Here is a 16398-nt window from a genome sequence, read left to right as displayed (position 1 = left end):
TATGCTAATAATATTTTAAGATATTAAAAAATTAAAAAATCTGATTTTTTATTTTTTAAGAATATAATAAATAAATAAATATAAAATATTAAAAAATTTATTAAATTTTATTTATAAATTTAATTATATAATGTTAATTATATAATAATAACGCCTAAATAACATATTTTTATATCAATATATTACTAATAATATTTTAAAATATCAAAATTAAAATTATTTTTATCGTTGTTTTATTATTATTTAAATTGATGCATAACTTATAATTCTATCAATTTTTCTTGCATTTATTGATAATAAAAGAGAAATATCAGATTCGAATCGCCTACTTCAATAACATCCATGAGAATCATTTAGCAGCATAAAGATTATATCAACAAAAAGCTATTTCATTGTAAGGGTTTCATATTCTAATTTATTTATCTTATTATTAATAGATTAATAGAAGAAAATCAACAAATAAAACGGTGTCTTTTTCGTCTCAAGAAAATAGAATATCTTCTTATTCCTCAGACTGGATGTCAGGGGAAAATGGTGGTGGTCGGTGGGGCAGTGGTGAGGGTGTGGGTGTTGTCGGAGAAGTTAGAGAAAAAAGTGGCAAAAGAAATTAAAAACAAAAAACTGGGGGTGGGGCTAAGAAAGTGACAACCTTCGGAGACATGAAGTAGAATAATGATTAATAATTCATGTGCCGATTTCACCAAAATTTGGCTCGACGAAATGCAATTCCTATTATATTAATATTTAACTATAATTAATTATTTAAATATTTGTATTACATCATTATTATTATTATTTTATTTAATAAAATATTTAATATTAATTTATAAAATTTATTAATATTATATATTTAAATTATTTATTAATTAATTTTAATATCATATAAATTAATATATTAATATTATTGATATTATTATTTTTAAAATTAAAAATTTATTATATAATTAAAATATTAATTTATTATTATCAAAAATATAATTTAAAATGTTCTTTTCTAAAATTAGAATTATTATCTAATTATAAGACTAATTTATTATTTTATGTAATATTAAAATATAATTAATATGTTATTTCTTAATATAGAATGAGTATCATTATATAATTAAAAAAATATTTAGTAGTTAATATAATGTTAAAATATAAATAATATACTATTTCTTAGAATTAGAATCAGTGTTTAATTAAAAATACAACTTATAAATTAATAAATTAATAGAAAAAAATTATAAATTACATACAAGCTCGAATCTCATGTGTCAAAAATAAATATAAATATCAAAATAAAAGTTTTATGTCTAAAAAATTAAACATACATGTCAAAAATATTTTAGGTATCGAAATTAATATATATATATATTTAGATTAATATAATGTATAATTAAGATGTTTAATAATGTTAAATATTATTAAACATTAAAATTATTAATTTAGGAAAAAATAAATTTGATATTTTATTTTTTCTATTTTAGTGTTTAGGTTAATTTTTTTTATTCAATTAAGTGTTTAAATATCAAAAATATTAAATATGATATTTTTATCCAGTTTTACATATTAAAGTATTATATTTTTTTATGTTAAATAGTAAATTGATTTAAGTATCTCATTTTAAATAATATTATATTCTCTTCATTCTTATCTATTTTTAATTTTTTTATTTGTATTTATTTCTCAAAATATTAAAAAGATAGTAAAATTTCTTTTTCCCTTATTCACCCAAAAAAATAAAAGAAGTAAAATATTTTTTATATTTTTACTTTTGCATTCACCTTACAAAAATAAAATAAAAACAAAATATGCTTTTCACCCTAAACAATAAAGAGAGAAAAAAACTGGTATTAAATTTTAAAAAATAATTTCTAAGACTTAAAAGATGATGAGTAAATTTTTTTAAAAAATGAATAGAAAAAAAAAGAAAAAAGAAAAGTTAATCCAATTCTTTTAGATTTTTACTTAAAAAATAAAATTTACTAATTAAAAATAAAATAGAAAAAATTATAAGTAGCGAGAAATAAAGATATTTAAATTTTTTTATATGTAAAATGAGTTAAATTATTATTTTTAAAATTTATAAATAACTAAGAATATCTAGATAATTTCATACACAATATAAGTTAAATTATTATTCTAATATGTAAAAAATATGCATGGACACAATAGTATGAAGAAAAAGAATTAAAATACTAAAATTCTAATTATGTTGTTAAGTAGTCATATAAATAAAATTTGGATGAATGCAACGAAGGATGATCACATTTCGGTTAACCAAACTGTTGGCCATTTTTAAAACCCAAATATACATATTAATTTTCAAATTCATTAGCCCTAAACCTAAATTGTTAATATTGGTATTTACGATATGATTAACCGAATATTTTAATTTTTAATAATATTAAATTTTATAAATTTTTTTAAAAGAATTTTTAATTTTTTAATATATATTTTTTTCAATTAGGCAATAAATTAATAATAATGATGATAATATAATTAATATATTTTTCAGAAATTACTTATTTTTAATAAGACATTTTTTATTAATTAATATATTAAATATATTTATATAAATTAATACTAATTTAATTTATTAATTATATTTATATAAGTTATACTAAATATATAATAAATAAAAATATTACATATAAATAAAATTATACATATATATTAAACGTGTTAATATATATATTTGGACGGTTAACTGTACCGCCAGTTTTTTAATATAATAAATCGAAATTGAAATCAAAAACTGAAAATCTAAAAAGAAAAAAATTAAAACTGTGGATTCAATTAATTTATTTTACTGGTTTAGTTTTTCAATTTTAAATTGATTTTTAATTTATTCAGTTTTTTTGTATCACCCTTAAATGCATCTGCTTCCTCGGTGTATATTTGCTGAAATTGTTGATCACCTAGTCCTAACCATTAGGTCTGATTTGGCTTTTTCTATTTTCTTTTAGATTTTATTTCTTTATGGGTTCTTTTTCTAACATAAATAAAGACAGAATATCGTTAATCATTAATAAGTATTTTTTTCTAAAATTATATTAATAAAAATAATTTTTTTTATTTATTAATTTCTGAAAATTTTCTATATCGATGTTGTTTAGATTAGAGTCGGTCACCTATCAAAAAAGAAGAGTTGGTCAAAGTATATGTTGGGTCGAAAACATAAGAATGGGCCAACCCATTAGGAACCCACTTGTGCAAAACGTGGCTTCCACATGACATGACAAGTGAGAACTCACATCAAATATAGAATGTATGTTTTTAAGTTTTTAATTCTTGCACCATATTTTATTATTGATTTCAATTTTAACCTTAAATAAAATTATCAGCAAAGTCTACTGACGTGGCTTGAACATTGGCAATATTAAAAAAAGAGCTGACTCAATATTAGAATTGTTAACTCATTTTATTTACTAAGATATTATTATTTAAGTAAATTAATTTTTAAATTTTAAATTTGGAGTTTCATTAATTTATGTGCTTAACCGATAACTTTTTGCAATCGAATTTCTAACTTAGTTTTTTCTTTTTTCTTTTTTTGTTGTTAAAATATACGCCATGTCAACAAATTTAACTGATAATTTTATTGCAGTTTAGAGAGAGAAAATTCTAGTAGAATGAATTTTTATTAAGAAAAAATAGAATTCACAAATCTAAAGCTACAAGCTCGATAACTAGCTATATATATATATATATAACTGCTAACTAATTAGCTAAAAGAAGAAGAAAGAAAAATTGATTGAGTCAGCAAAACCTGTTACACAAGAGTCAATCATAAATAAACTATATATTTTGCCTTTTATGGTAAATGTAAATGAATGATTATGGCTTATCGGCTCTCTAATGAATAAAAGGAAATGATGAATTTCTTGAATTTTTGCGAAATGCAACGTAATCATTTTGAGCATAATATGTATACATACTTTTAACCAAAAAGAAGGGATGTGTTCATTAAAGAGGTTGTCTTTTTTAGAAGGCACAAACAAACTGGAAATGCTTGCTCAATTTACTTGCCAGGACGTTGCAGCTTCTTCTACTTACTTTCTTTTGATGCTTCATGATCCTCGTAAATCATGATCATGAGTAACCGTTTTTCCTGAAGAAATGATTTAGTAGACATGCAAAACTAGAACAAGTTATTTGAAGTTTTTGGGTTTGCTCCATTCCTAACTTAGCTGCAGTGTATAATATGATTTGGTTACTTCATATATCAATGATTGATGCAATACAAAATTGGTAACATCTTTTTTCTTTCAAAAGAAAAGTGAGCATTATATTTTTGTATCAGAATTTCTCGTACTTAAATTAATTTATGCTATCATAACTATGAAACTAAGTATTTTAGGTTATATTATAGATAGTATGTTACGCGATAGAAAGTATCGTTCATTATTTTACAATGAATAAAGAGATTCAAATTTAATAGCTCTTCACTAATATATTATAATTTCAATTCACACATAACTCATCAACCACATTCGGAAGTAGATAGAAATCAATGTTCAAAAATTATATGTTTGAGAAATGTATCAAAAGTTAATAAATATCACAAACATTTAGGAAAATCCTTAAATTCTTGTCTATGTTTGGTTGTATATTCCCACATATATATCAAATTGACATATATTCATTAGTTTTAAATAATAGATAGAGTATATGTTAATTATCCAATCCTAAAGTGTAATACACTCATAAATATGTATCACTCTCTTATTAATTGTGGTGTATAGTAATTTTTCAACATTTAGAAATATGTATAGCGTTTTAGTATTATCATTTCTCTTTTAGAAGTAGTGAGATAATTCTTACCAAATAAAGTTATATCTATTTCTAAGAAAAAGATTTTATCTATTTTTCAGAATCTCAAAGAAATTTATCGAAAAAAAATCACCGAATTATAATTTTAGAGTTCATTTGAATTTAAAAGTTACTTTTTAGTAAATTCTTTTATTCATCCGCCACTAGAAACACCATTTTCGATCTAATTGGGATGCGCTAGGCAACGCAACTAGCAGAACATACACTTCAAAAGTATCATATGTGTTACAAATTAATCATATACACCATTAACAAAAGCAAAATCATTAATATGTTTCGTTAGTACCCGAATGATGAAGGAGGCCCCGGGGAAGATGGCCTTTAGCCTTTTCCATTTTTACTAGGGTTGTGCCTTAAAGTATAATTTATGTAATTGGTGAAGCTTACTTTGGCTTCTCTTAATTAGGAAATGCAGGTTCAGCTGCAATTGGTGGATTATCTCATACTATATACTATAGAAGATCAAATCAAATTGTTACAAACTCACCCCTTTAGAGATCTCTGAAGTGTAAGATCAGAATTTGAAAATACAAGAAGCACTTTGCACCAGAAATAGAACATGCAAATGCATTACAAATTAGTGCAGAACTGCAGATGATCATATCATCATAATTAAGTGGGTGATCATACAATGATTTCAACTTTGTATAAAAGGGTCCAGCCAGTCATCATGACCAAACATGAAACACAGTTTTCCATGGTCCTACTCTATTCTCTTCTTTCTTTTTTCTTTCTTTTTCCTAATCTATTCCTTTGTGTCCATGAATTGAAAACCTATTATATTAACTCATGATCTGTGAAAAACCCCATTATTGTAGTCATATTCTTTGCACGTGCTGCAGCATGTGTTCACAAACAAAAAGAACCATCCTTCCATTATCGGTGTTGCTTGTCTTTTGTAGGGTTTCAAGGACAGTTCGGAAAGGAAGAATGATGAAATGATTGATGTTTTCCCATTTTGTTTGAGGACAAAAGTAAGGAAATCTGAACAAAGGGGAATAAATAAGGGCATGTTTGTTTCTTTGATCTAGGATTTTACTCAGATTATGATAATTTGCTTCTTAATATGACAGGCTGCTTATGTTTTCTCATCCTGTTATAGTTTCTTTTTAGGAATAATTTAATTAAATAAAGTGTACTTGCTATTTATGCCAGAGACCAAAATGCAAAATTAAGCCATGTGGTACACCAAATATTGCATGTGGAATATACCTAATCTTTATTATCCAAATGGTTGCCCCAAAATCAAGTTATTTAGTTGCATTTATTAACTTAGGGTTTGATTATTTTTATATCTATAGTATGGTATTTTTTTGTTGTAATTAGTCCAAAAGGAGACAAATAAATGAAGTCAATAAAGAGTGTTGACGATAGGCTTCATTTATTTTTTTTTCCATTCCAATAATCAAGTCAATTTTATGAAAAATATTACAAATAGAAAGAATAATTCTCACACTCTCTTAATATTATTTATAAAATTACAGAGACTTTGCTTAATATATTGGAATGGACCAAACCTTAATTTCCCTTTTCTCTTCTAAATTTATTTCTTATTCTTTTAATTTATAAGAACTTCAATGAGCTAATTACACAATTACAAAAAAAATAGTCGTTAATTGACATTTATTATAAAGATAATAACTCACCTATTACAAAAAATAAAATAAAACTCTAATTTCCACTTTCTAATTTGTTTTGTGTTTAACCTGTTTGGTCAGATGTCAAATCCATTAGAAGTCAACTTTCTTAATCATCTCCAGCTAGAGCCAAAATGTGAATCTGTGATTCCTTGCTTACATCTATAATCCTTTTTCTTGTAATAGTAACTTTTTCGGAAAATATATATAAAAAAAAATAAAAATAAAAAATAAAAATACTAGCTTAGTGCTTATTATCCCATATTTTGTTAGTTATAATTAAAATTATAATTAAATTATAATTTTTTTTTATGATGAGTGGTATGATATGTTAGTTTTTGTATAATATTATAGTTGATAATGTTTATTTACTCATTAAATATATTTATTTTATATATTAAATTGTAAATTGATAATATACATTTAATAGTATTGAATTATTAAAATTTAAAGTTTAAATATAAATATTTAATTTACGATCCATTCATTCATTTATTAGGACATCAATCCTAGTTAGGTTTATTATCTTAGTCCAATTAGCAACTATTAAGGAAATTTAGTGAATTTCTATTATATATTGTCAAAAACTTCTATAATTAGTGTTCTATAAACCTCATTAAGTCTTGAAATCAAGATGTATGTGAGAATTATTGTTGGGAAAGAAGACAAACAAGGCAGAGAGTGGTTACTCTGTCAGCAAGAGAAACTAGAGATTGCTAGCCTTAAATAAGACTCCACTAAATATTAAATAAAGAAAGGGTTGTTAAGGTGGTTAAGTAAAAAATATGTTTTTCTCCATTATTAATTAACACTTGGAAAAATAAAAAAGAATTTTGTATTTCCTAACTCGTTGTTATTACACGTTTCTCTCTGCACTACCATTTTTGGAACTGCAGAGTGCAGACTGCAACAAACTCCATTTCTGTACAAGATACAGACACAGAGTGACAGAGACACAAAAAGACGCAAACTTTAATTGAAACCCAAGTGACAAATTCACCTTTCTAGTGGAAAGAAAGATGTTTTAGATCGAAAAGAACAGTCTTCTACATACAATCTCGATGTGTGTGAGTGTGCTGTGGCTTTTGTCTGTATAGCGTGTAAAGTTTAGCTCTCCTGTCTTGATTTTCATTCTTTTTTCTGTTTCTTTCATTTTTGAATTTTGTGTGGTGCATTAAGGTCTGTGAAGATTCTTCTGGTGTTAAAAACAATAGTTGTTCTTTTTGGATCTGGGTTTGAGTCAACTCATTGTATTGACTCAGGATTTGAAATGGGTTTTGGTTCTGTTTAGCTTCTTTAATTTGGTCTTTCAAGAGAAATTTTAACATAATGACTTGGAAGAGTAGAGGAGTAGATACATCTGCTAAGGGTGTGGTTTCAAAGAAATGGACCCTTCTGTTTTGTATTGGGTGCTTCTGCGCTGGGATGCTATTCTCAGACAGGTAATTACTATCATTTAGTAGCTTTTAATTAAGGTATGGTTTTTCATTTGTAGTAATTCTTTCTTTTTTCTTTCTTTGAAAATTTGCTTGAGATTGATTTCTTTAGACAATTTGAATTCCTATCACTTTTCTTTCTAATTTTACACAATTATTTGATGCCTACAAAATTTTGGGTATCAGTATTTGATAGTTAGGTGTGTGATTAGTGCGAATGATACGCAAGAACATCTATTTAAATGAAAATTTGTTTGAGATAGTGTTGGGTTTTGGATTTGAATTGATCTTGTAAAGTTGTATCAATGTGTCAGAATAACTTTAATTGCCATAGCTCTTATACTTCTATATTTTGTTTATTAGGATATGCTATAAATATGTCTCCTTGGAGCTTGGTTGATGATTATCTTTCTTTACTCTTCTAATTGTTCTGTTGGTGCCTTCTTAATTTTGACAATAAGGTTCAGATAGATCTTAAATTCATTTTTTTGGATTCAAATCCAGTGAAATTGGATTTTGACTATTTGTTGCCTTTGATATCTGAATTCAGGCATCGAGTTCATAAATAAGTCTTAGGAATTGATGCCATTGCCTTATATCTGGCTTGTGGAAACCAGGTGCTGGTATGATTTGTATGATCAATTCTTGCGTTAATGTTTTCTTGGTCCCTTAGCCTTGATGCCCCTGGCTTTGAATCCCTCATATTATAGTTTATCTGTTCATATTCTGAGAGAACTCAATTAATAGTTGCTTTACCAGATTAATGATATTAGGCTAGTTAGTTATCTATTATAGACTTGCTGAGTTCAGCACATCTTTACTATTGGGTACTAAGCCTAAAATGCAGATAACTGTTTGCTAATTTGTCCAATCCTTCAGTGTCAGGATAGTTATGGAGTGTTCTTTTTCATTGTATGGTACTCTTCAGATCAATCATAATGATATTTTCAATAGTTTACCGAGTATTTTAATATTCCTTTGATAGTCTATCAGTACTGTTCCAGTTCTAACTTGCTTTGTTCAGGAAGCTGCTGCTTCTTATTCCTAGGCTCAATTGTCAATCATGATAGATTATGGATCTCTCCTTCTAGTGCTTGTCATTATTTTTCTTTCTCGGGGAGTGGGGAATTATTGGTGCACTTTTGATCTCCCTTCTGTAGCTGGTTCACAGGAACTCATCGTGCCTTGGTTTCTGGGGCATATCATTGCTGAAGACATCTTGGCTTATATCTGGTCCTTTCTTTTGCTAGCTCATTTGGTTTGTCCAAAATAACTTGCTTCTCAGTCACTTGCCATGAATTAAAACTTTAATGTGTTGGTGACTGGTGACCATGTTAACAACCTGGAAATTGTTGCACAAGCTCTACAAATTTTTGAAAAGACAAGTGTTGAGAACTTCAATTTTAGCATATTGGATCACATACCTGAAGATATGCTATTGGAAGCTCTCTAGTGTTGTTTGCAAATTTCCTTATACAATTATTGGTTGCATTTGTTTCTAGAAGTAGAAACACCTTTTGCTTTTGGATCTTCATTTATATCTTCATCTCTTAACTAATGAAAGTCATTTATATGGGGTGGATTTGCTTTATGTTCTAACTTAAATATAAACTAGCTTCTATTATCTGTCTGTCTACACTTCTTCTAATTGTGATCATTGTATGCTTACACTATGAAAGTTCATGCAGAAAACATGTTATCCTTTAGACTTTTGTTGGATTAAAGAATGATATTCAATCATATATATATATATATATATATATATATATATATATATATATATTTGTGCATGTGTATTTCATACTAATTATGATCTTTTGGTAATAGAATGTGGACTGTGCCTGAAGTTAAGGGTATATCAAGGACAAACAGGTTTGAAGATGAAAAGTTAAATCTAGTTTCAGAGGGATGTGCCCCAGAAACTGTGAGTTTTTATCCCTCTTCCAGTTGTATTTGGGGTTAGTACCATGTGCTGATTTTATACATATCTATTAACATGCTGGTGCACTTCTTTTCTCACTAGAAGGATGTAAAACATGAAGCCAAGGACATAATGGGGGAAGTTTCAAAGACACATCATGCTATACAGTAAGCAATACTGGGATTTGTATGTCTTGTTTCTCTGAAAATAGTGGATGTTAATCTTTGAGTACTTGCAACAGGACTCTAGATAAAACAATATCAAATTTGGAGATGGAATTAGCAGCTGCAAGAGCTGCACAGGAATCCATACTAAATGGTTCTCCAGTGTCGGATAATTTAAAAATCACTGATTCAAGTGTGAAAAGAAAGTATTTAATGGTTATAGGTATAAATACTGCTTTTAGTAGCCGGAAGCGAAGAGATTCAGTTCGCTCTTCTTGGATGCCTCAAGGTTAGAAGAGTTATGATTATTGATCGTAGTTCAGTGGTTATGCAATATCCTTGTTTTGAATTAGTTCTTATTTTCAGTTGGCTGTTAAATCTCTATTTCTGCTAATATGAAAATTAGGTGATAAAAGCAAGAAGCTGGAGGAAGAGAAGGGCATCATAATTCGCTTTGTGATAGGCCACAGGTAAGCACCTTGGCTTTTGTAAGAAATCTTCATTATACCAATGTAGACATCTAAGAGCTTTTTTGCCTGCATATGTTGCTAACTCACATTGAGGAGTGAAGTTCTGCTGTCTAGAACATAAGCATATAGCTCCAATTCATTTTGGAGAAAAGACTTAACTCCATTATATAACAGTCACTGTCTATCCTTTGATAAAAAAAGAAAAGAGATGAAACGTAGGGAGAGTAACAGAGCTTTAGCCAAGTGAATAATGGAAAAATAAATCATATATAATGACCTAAAGCAAGGTAAGGAACGTCCAAGGAATATGCCAAAAACATGCAGCATATGGGAAAAAATTAGTCTTCTTCAGAAACAGGTGTTTGTAATTCTCAAAGCATCATGTTGCATGAGGAAAGTCTAGGAAATATGTTCGAACGATTCCCAAAAACTAACTGAGACTAATTGCTCTTTCCTTAAGTATGTGAATAAGCAAATGGATCACTGCAAGCAAGCTCTTTTACGTATTTGTCAAATATTGATAGGACAATCGCAGCCTGTTTTCTTAGTGGTAAATGAAAGAGTGAAACAGCTGCTATAGATGGACCAGAACATGGGCCATATGTCTTAAATTAAGCAAAGTTCAGAAGTTGAGACCTGCAGATAGATGGAGTATCTTGGTGTCTGTCTAATTTGTACATTAATCAGCTGTTAAATCAATTCTTTAGTAGCTACTCTGTCATGGAAGGCATTGTAGATAAAATACAAGGCCTTTTCTTGTTTAGGCACATGTAGTTATATGACCATGCTTTAGCTGTAAAAGGCATTTATACATGGATCTTGTTGATTTTTTTGAAACCAAATACTTTCTTGAAAGATGGAATCTAATTTCATGTTTTTTCCTGTACTTGGTGTGTTGATCACCAGTGCTACAGCAGGTGGCATCCTTGATAGAGCTATTGAAGCAGAAGACAAGAAGCATGGCGACTTCTTGAGGCTGGTAATGCTTTCTGATCATATTTATTTTCCGTAATTTCTAATTATCTTCTGGACCAAAGAACCTAGACATTATCTTGTGTTTATTTTAGAAAAACAGCTCAATGATGGTTTAGTAATTTTATAAATGAGCAGGAGCATGTTGAGGGTTACCTTGAATTGTCGGCAAAGACCAAGACATACTTTGCTACTGCTGTTGCTTTGTGGGATGCTGATTTTTATGTCAAAGTTGATGACGATGTGCATGTAAATATAGGTAAAGCTACGTCTATGATATATTTAATTAAGAACAAAACTTTTACACACATCTTAACTTTTTATATGTGTATTTGTGCAAGTATGTCCAAACCTTTTCTTTATTTGAGAATAAGAGACATCAAAGAATTTATTCGTGTACTTGAGCTAATTCTACTGGACTTTATCAATAAAAGCAGATTATATTTAATTTCTGAGATTAGAGCTTCTTACTCTTTCTTTTTAATTAGTGAGGCATTGTAGCATCCTCACGGGTTCTTCAATAAAAGTCAACTGCTGCTGCTATCTTTTGTCTTTTCTCTAGTATCCAGTTCAAATATCATGTTTCTACTTTGAGCTTATCCAATATATTTTTGCAGCAACCCTTGGAACAACCTTAGCTAGACATCGGTCAAAGCCCAGGGTCTATATAGGGTGTATGAAATCTGGTCCAGTCCTCGCTCACAAGTAAGTGAAACACGTTCTAAGATGCCCGTGTAATTAAACGTAGAAACTGGAAAGCTATATCACTTTTCTGTCTATTTGTGAGCAGGGGAGTGAAATATCATGAACCTGAGTATTGGAAATTTGGGGAGGAAGGAAACAAGTATTTTCGGCATGCTACAGGACAGCTATATGCTATTTCAAATGATTTGGCTACTTACATATCAATCAACCAGTAAGTTCCTGAAAAATTACAAAATATTTACTCCAAAGTCAATCTACCAGAACTTATTCTGCTTGGAATTGATATCCAGGCATGTGCTTCACAAGTATGCAAATGAAGATGTTTCACTTGGGTCATGGTTTATTGGACTGGATGTGGAGCATATTGATGACAGGAGACTATGTTGTGGTACCCCACCTGGTAATCTCATACACCATATCTCTGTTTGCAAGAATTGTGTGGGATCAGTGGTTGGTTGGTTTAACTCTTTCAAAAATCTAGACCATTAAATAACCATTTGACTGTTGATCATTTGTGTGGCACAAATAAATTATTGGGTCTTAGATTGGTGCCTTTTCACTTTGGGTGAGAGGGCACCACAAATTGTGCAACAATGGTCTGCGATTGGATACCAGTTAAAGAGCTGTAGCAACCTTGAAGCTGTTAGCATACATGTTTATATGGATAGTAGTGTGTCAAAACACCAGAAGCCCTCCCCCATCCTCATTGTGAGGACATCTCCGCATCATTAGGAGAGAAAGAGTTGAAAACCAGAAAGTGTACTTTACTGAGATTTTGGACTGAGAATTTCGATGAGGGTCAGGAACATAACCAACAGTGAAACTGATTGACTTAGTAGATTGCTAAGGTTCTTAAAGAAGCTTATTGATGGATCACAATTCAGGATACATGTGAATTGGATGGTAGCTAGATGAGCTTTTTTGTTGTTGCAAGAGCCAAAACAATAATTTGGATTGAGATGTTAGTTTTCTGCATCTCTAGCATGAACCATGGGAACCTTGAAATATTGTTCGACATACATTTCTAACTGGTAGAGCAGTTAGTCCTTGTTTGATAGTTAGGATTCCATCACCATGTTATGCAGAAGACCTTCCGGGTGGCTGCATTGCGTTGATACAATACTCAAGTCATCAATCTCATCAGTAGAACCATTATGGATATGGGATCCACACCGAGTCTTCTGGTTTCTTGCCCCCTGTTATTTTGTGTGGCTCTCTGTGCTGACCACTTTCTTTTTGTATATATTTGTGTGCTTACATTGCTATACACGAATATGGGAGGAAAATTATTGCTATTATTAAAAGGGGAATTACTTCCATGATTACTAAAATTGCTGATGCTAAACTTTTCCACAGACTGTGAGTGGAAGGCTCAGGCAGGCAACATCTGCGTTGCTTCATTTGATTGGAGCTGTAGTGGGATTTGCAAGTCCGTTGAGAGAATCAAGGAGGTTCACGGGCGTTGCGGGGAAGGAGAGAATGCATTATGGAGTGCAGAATTCTGATAAGTAGCTATCCTTCCAAACTCAGGAGGAAGCAAAATAGATGCGTTGAGATATAACATTAGGGCTATGGGTTTAGAGGAATGTGTCTGTGCGTGTCAAAATGTAAAATGAGAGAGAGAGATGGGTTGAGGGGATGTGTTCTTGCCATTGGGGATTCTGCTCCATTTTAGCCAAGGGGCAAGAACCATTAGCAATTTATAAGGAAAAGAGACGCTAATTATTTATTCTTTGTATGCTTGGAGGAGCCATTTTGTAAGTTTGCCATGGCTGATGAAAAAAACTCCAGAATAAGTTCTAAATTTTGAGCAAGCATCTTCTGCCCTTTGTTTCATTTGGAAGTTTCTGTAGGAGTCTTTATATTTCCATGATTGCTCATATAATCTTTTATTAGAAGAAATTTTTAGATAGATTTAATCTATCTCATCATTTGCGGATAAAATTAATTGTGATGTTAGCCATTATTTATTAATTGTTGTATATGTATATGATTAATTTTTTTTTAATTTTTTTATAATAGACTCACTTTCCTTGGAAAATCCTGACAGTGGCAGCACTGCCACTGCAACTTTAGCTTTGGCCCTCCACCATAATGACACCTCAACCACCTGCAGCTGTCTCTCTTCTTTTCATTGATCTTTAAGTTTTCCTTGTCTGTACTACCATCACCCAAATGAAGTTGACACTAGTTGATGAAGAGAGGGAATGAACTTGTATAAAAATGGTTGGTTTCATCACCATGAGATGTCCTCAGCCAAGGGCATGTTGATGTTAAAATAACCCAAGTTACAAGAACACATCAAACTATCACCCTTGGATTGGAGGAATTTGAAATGTAAACTAACAGTGCCTTATGCAATAAAAGGCAGAGAGGATGGTGATTCTGAAAAATCTTGTGTATGAATAGCAAAGTTTTGAGAACATTAAATAAAACAAAAACCTGAGGTTTGGTCTAAAGAACAATTTGGAAGACTGCCCAAATCCAAAGCAAAATCAAGGAAGGCATGTGAATCAATAATGCCAAGACTAATAGATAATACCAAACAAATAATACCATGATTCCTAGACTGACAAAAAAGCAAACCCCACTTGTTCTCACTCTTCCCACTAAGCTCCAATATACTCCATCCTCGTTTCACATTCCCTTTCAAGCCATAAGATTACTATATATTCTATCTTTCTGTCCATCTCCACATACCACTTCCACTCATACCAAACATATGGCTCCGTTGCTCAAGCTCTTAGATTCTTCTCTTAGAGTATCTGTCATCCCTCTTAGTGCTGCGACCATTTGGTTAACTGTGACTAACCATCAGGACAATAGCAGCTATGGAAATCTCAAGTACAGCAATATTATGGGACTCAAGTAAGATACGTATGTTTTGAAACTTTAATTATTTTTCTTATTTTACCTTTTTGCTTCCTTGAATTAAGTGAAGATTTTGGTTTTTTAGGTACATGGTTTGCATAAGTGCCATTTGTGCTAGTTATGCTTTTGTTGCTGCTGTCTCCATTTGGATCAAATGCCTAGTTAATAAAGTTTGGCTCTTCTTTGTCTCTGACCAGGTTTTACTACTATATATCCCTATAAAAACAATAAATTAAAAGAAATTTCAGCTCTTTTTTCTTCAATTTTTGACATCTTCAACTCCTTGATACTGATTAAAGTTATCTTTTCTTCATTCCATTCATTTCTTTTCTATGTTTGGTGGTTGAAATTACGAGTAAAAGTCAAGAAAAGTATTGTTCCACTAAGCACAGTGTCTCTTGTATTTTTGGATTCTTGATTACCCATCATTGCATTATCTATGATTTTGGGTTCGGTGTGCAAGGTTCTAACAGCTAATAAAACTTGAATTTGGTGGTTTTGAGCAGATTATAGCTTACTTGATGGTAACATCTGTGGCTGCTGCAATGGAGATACTATACATAGCATATAATGGTGATCAAAAAGTGACATGGAGTGAAGCCTGTACTTCCTATGGAAAGTTTTGCAATGGAATGAAGACAGCTTTGATTCTTCATGCCTTGACTCTTTGCTTCTTTATTGTTTTAGCAGTCATCTCTGCTTATAGAGCTTTTAGCATGTATCAACCTCCTGTTTCTTCCAAAGAAACTGTTGAAGGGGATGCAACCTAAAATTCATATTATCATATACATATGCTTATAATACTTGTAATGCCATTGAGGTTTTATTGCTTCTTTGTAATGCATGATAATTTGGCTTTTAATTTTTATTTATAATCAGAAGAGAAAGATTCGAAAGTCAAATAATACTATTACAAAACTATTCATTTTTCTAAGAGCTATAAAACTAACCTTTAAATTGTTTTTTAATTAACAATAGTAATTTTATGAAAAAATAAAGGGTCAAATATCTTTGTGAATTTGTAGTTCGGAATTGAATAAGTTTATTTCAAACTATTTTAATAAATAGGGACAGAATTTTTATTTAAAAAACTAAATAAATCTATATGTTGAAAAATTACGAGTTTTTTTATCATATTTTTTATTTAGATTAATAAAATAAAATTTGAATAAACATTAATTCTCAATATTGAAAAATAAATATTTTTATATATATTAAATTTTTTTATTTTATTAAAAAATTAAAATTACAATTGCTGTCTCTATTTTACAGTTATCATCAATTTTTTAAAATATGAATATTGTTACTATCAATTTCATCAGTTTTAATCAAGATTTAAATCTATTTGATTTTTAAATAAAAATTATAAATTTATTTATTAAAATAATTAAAATTGGACTCATT

The 16398-nt window shown here is 29.5% G+C and overlaps 2 protein-coding genes across 3 annotated transcripts; both read left to right on the top strand.

Annotated features, from left to right (window-relative positions):
- Positions 1-7268: 7268 nt before the first annotated feature.
- LOC8266258 (probable beta-1,3-galactosyltransferase 2) lies at positions 7269-13959 on the top strand. 2 transcript variants are annotated; one of them, XM_015725813.3, is made up of 11 exons: positions 7269-7897; positions 9719-9815; positions 9918-9979; positions 10054-10265; positions 10383-10446; positions 11353-11425; positions 11557-11677; positions 12036-12123; positions 12209-12334; positions 12414-12523; positions 13480-13959. In XM_015725813.3, exons 1-11 carry the CDS (start codon positions 7785-7787, stop codon positions 13626-13628), a joined length of 1215 nt encoding a protein of 404 aa, XP_015581299.1. In that variant the 5' UTR covers positions 7269-7784; the 3' UTR covers positions 13629-13959. The 2 variants fall into 2 exon arrangements, with proteins under 2 accessions (XP_015581299.1, XP_002529902.2); XM_002529856.4 differs by having other exon boundaries at positions 9915-9979.
- A 623-nt stretch (positions 13960-14582) lies between these two features.
- LOC8283926 (CASP-like protein 2D1) lies at positions 14583-15856 on the top strand. Its single transcript, XM_002529857.4, has 3 exons — positions 14583-14991; positions 15080-15191; positions 15501-15856. The coding sequence occupies exons 1-3, from the start codon at positions 14681-14683 to the stop codon at positions 15762-15764; spliced, it is 687 nt and encodes a 228-aa protein (XP_002529903.2). The 5' UTR covers positions 14583-14680; the 3' UTR covers positions 15765-15856.
- Positions 15857-16398: the final 542 nt, after the last annotated feature.

This window comes from Ricinus communis, chromosome 9 (assembly GCF_019578655.1).
Source record: "Ricinus communis isolate WT05 ecotype wild-type chromosome 9, ASM1957865v1, whole genome shotgun sequence".
In the NCBI taxonomy this organism is placed as follows: Eukaryota; Viridiplantae; Streptophyta; class Magnoliopsida; order Malpighiales; family Euphorbiaceae; genus Ricinus; species Ricinus communis.
This window is presented reverse-complemented; position numbering and strand designations above follow the sequence as displayed.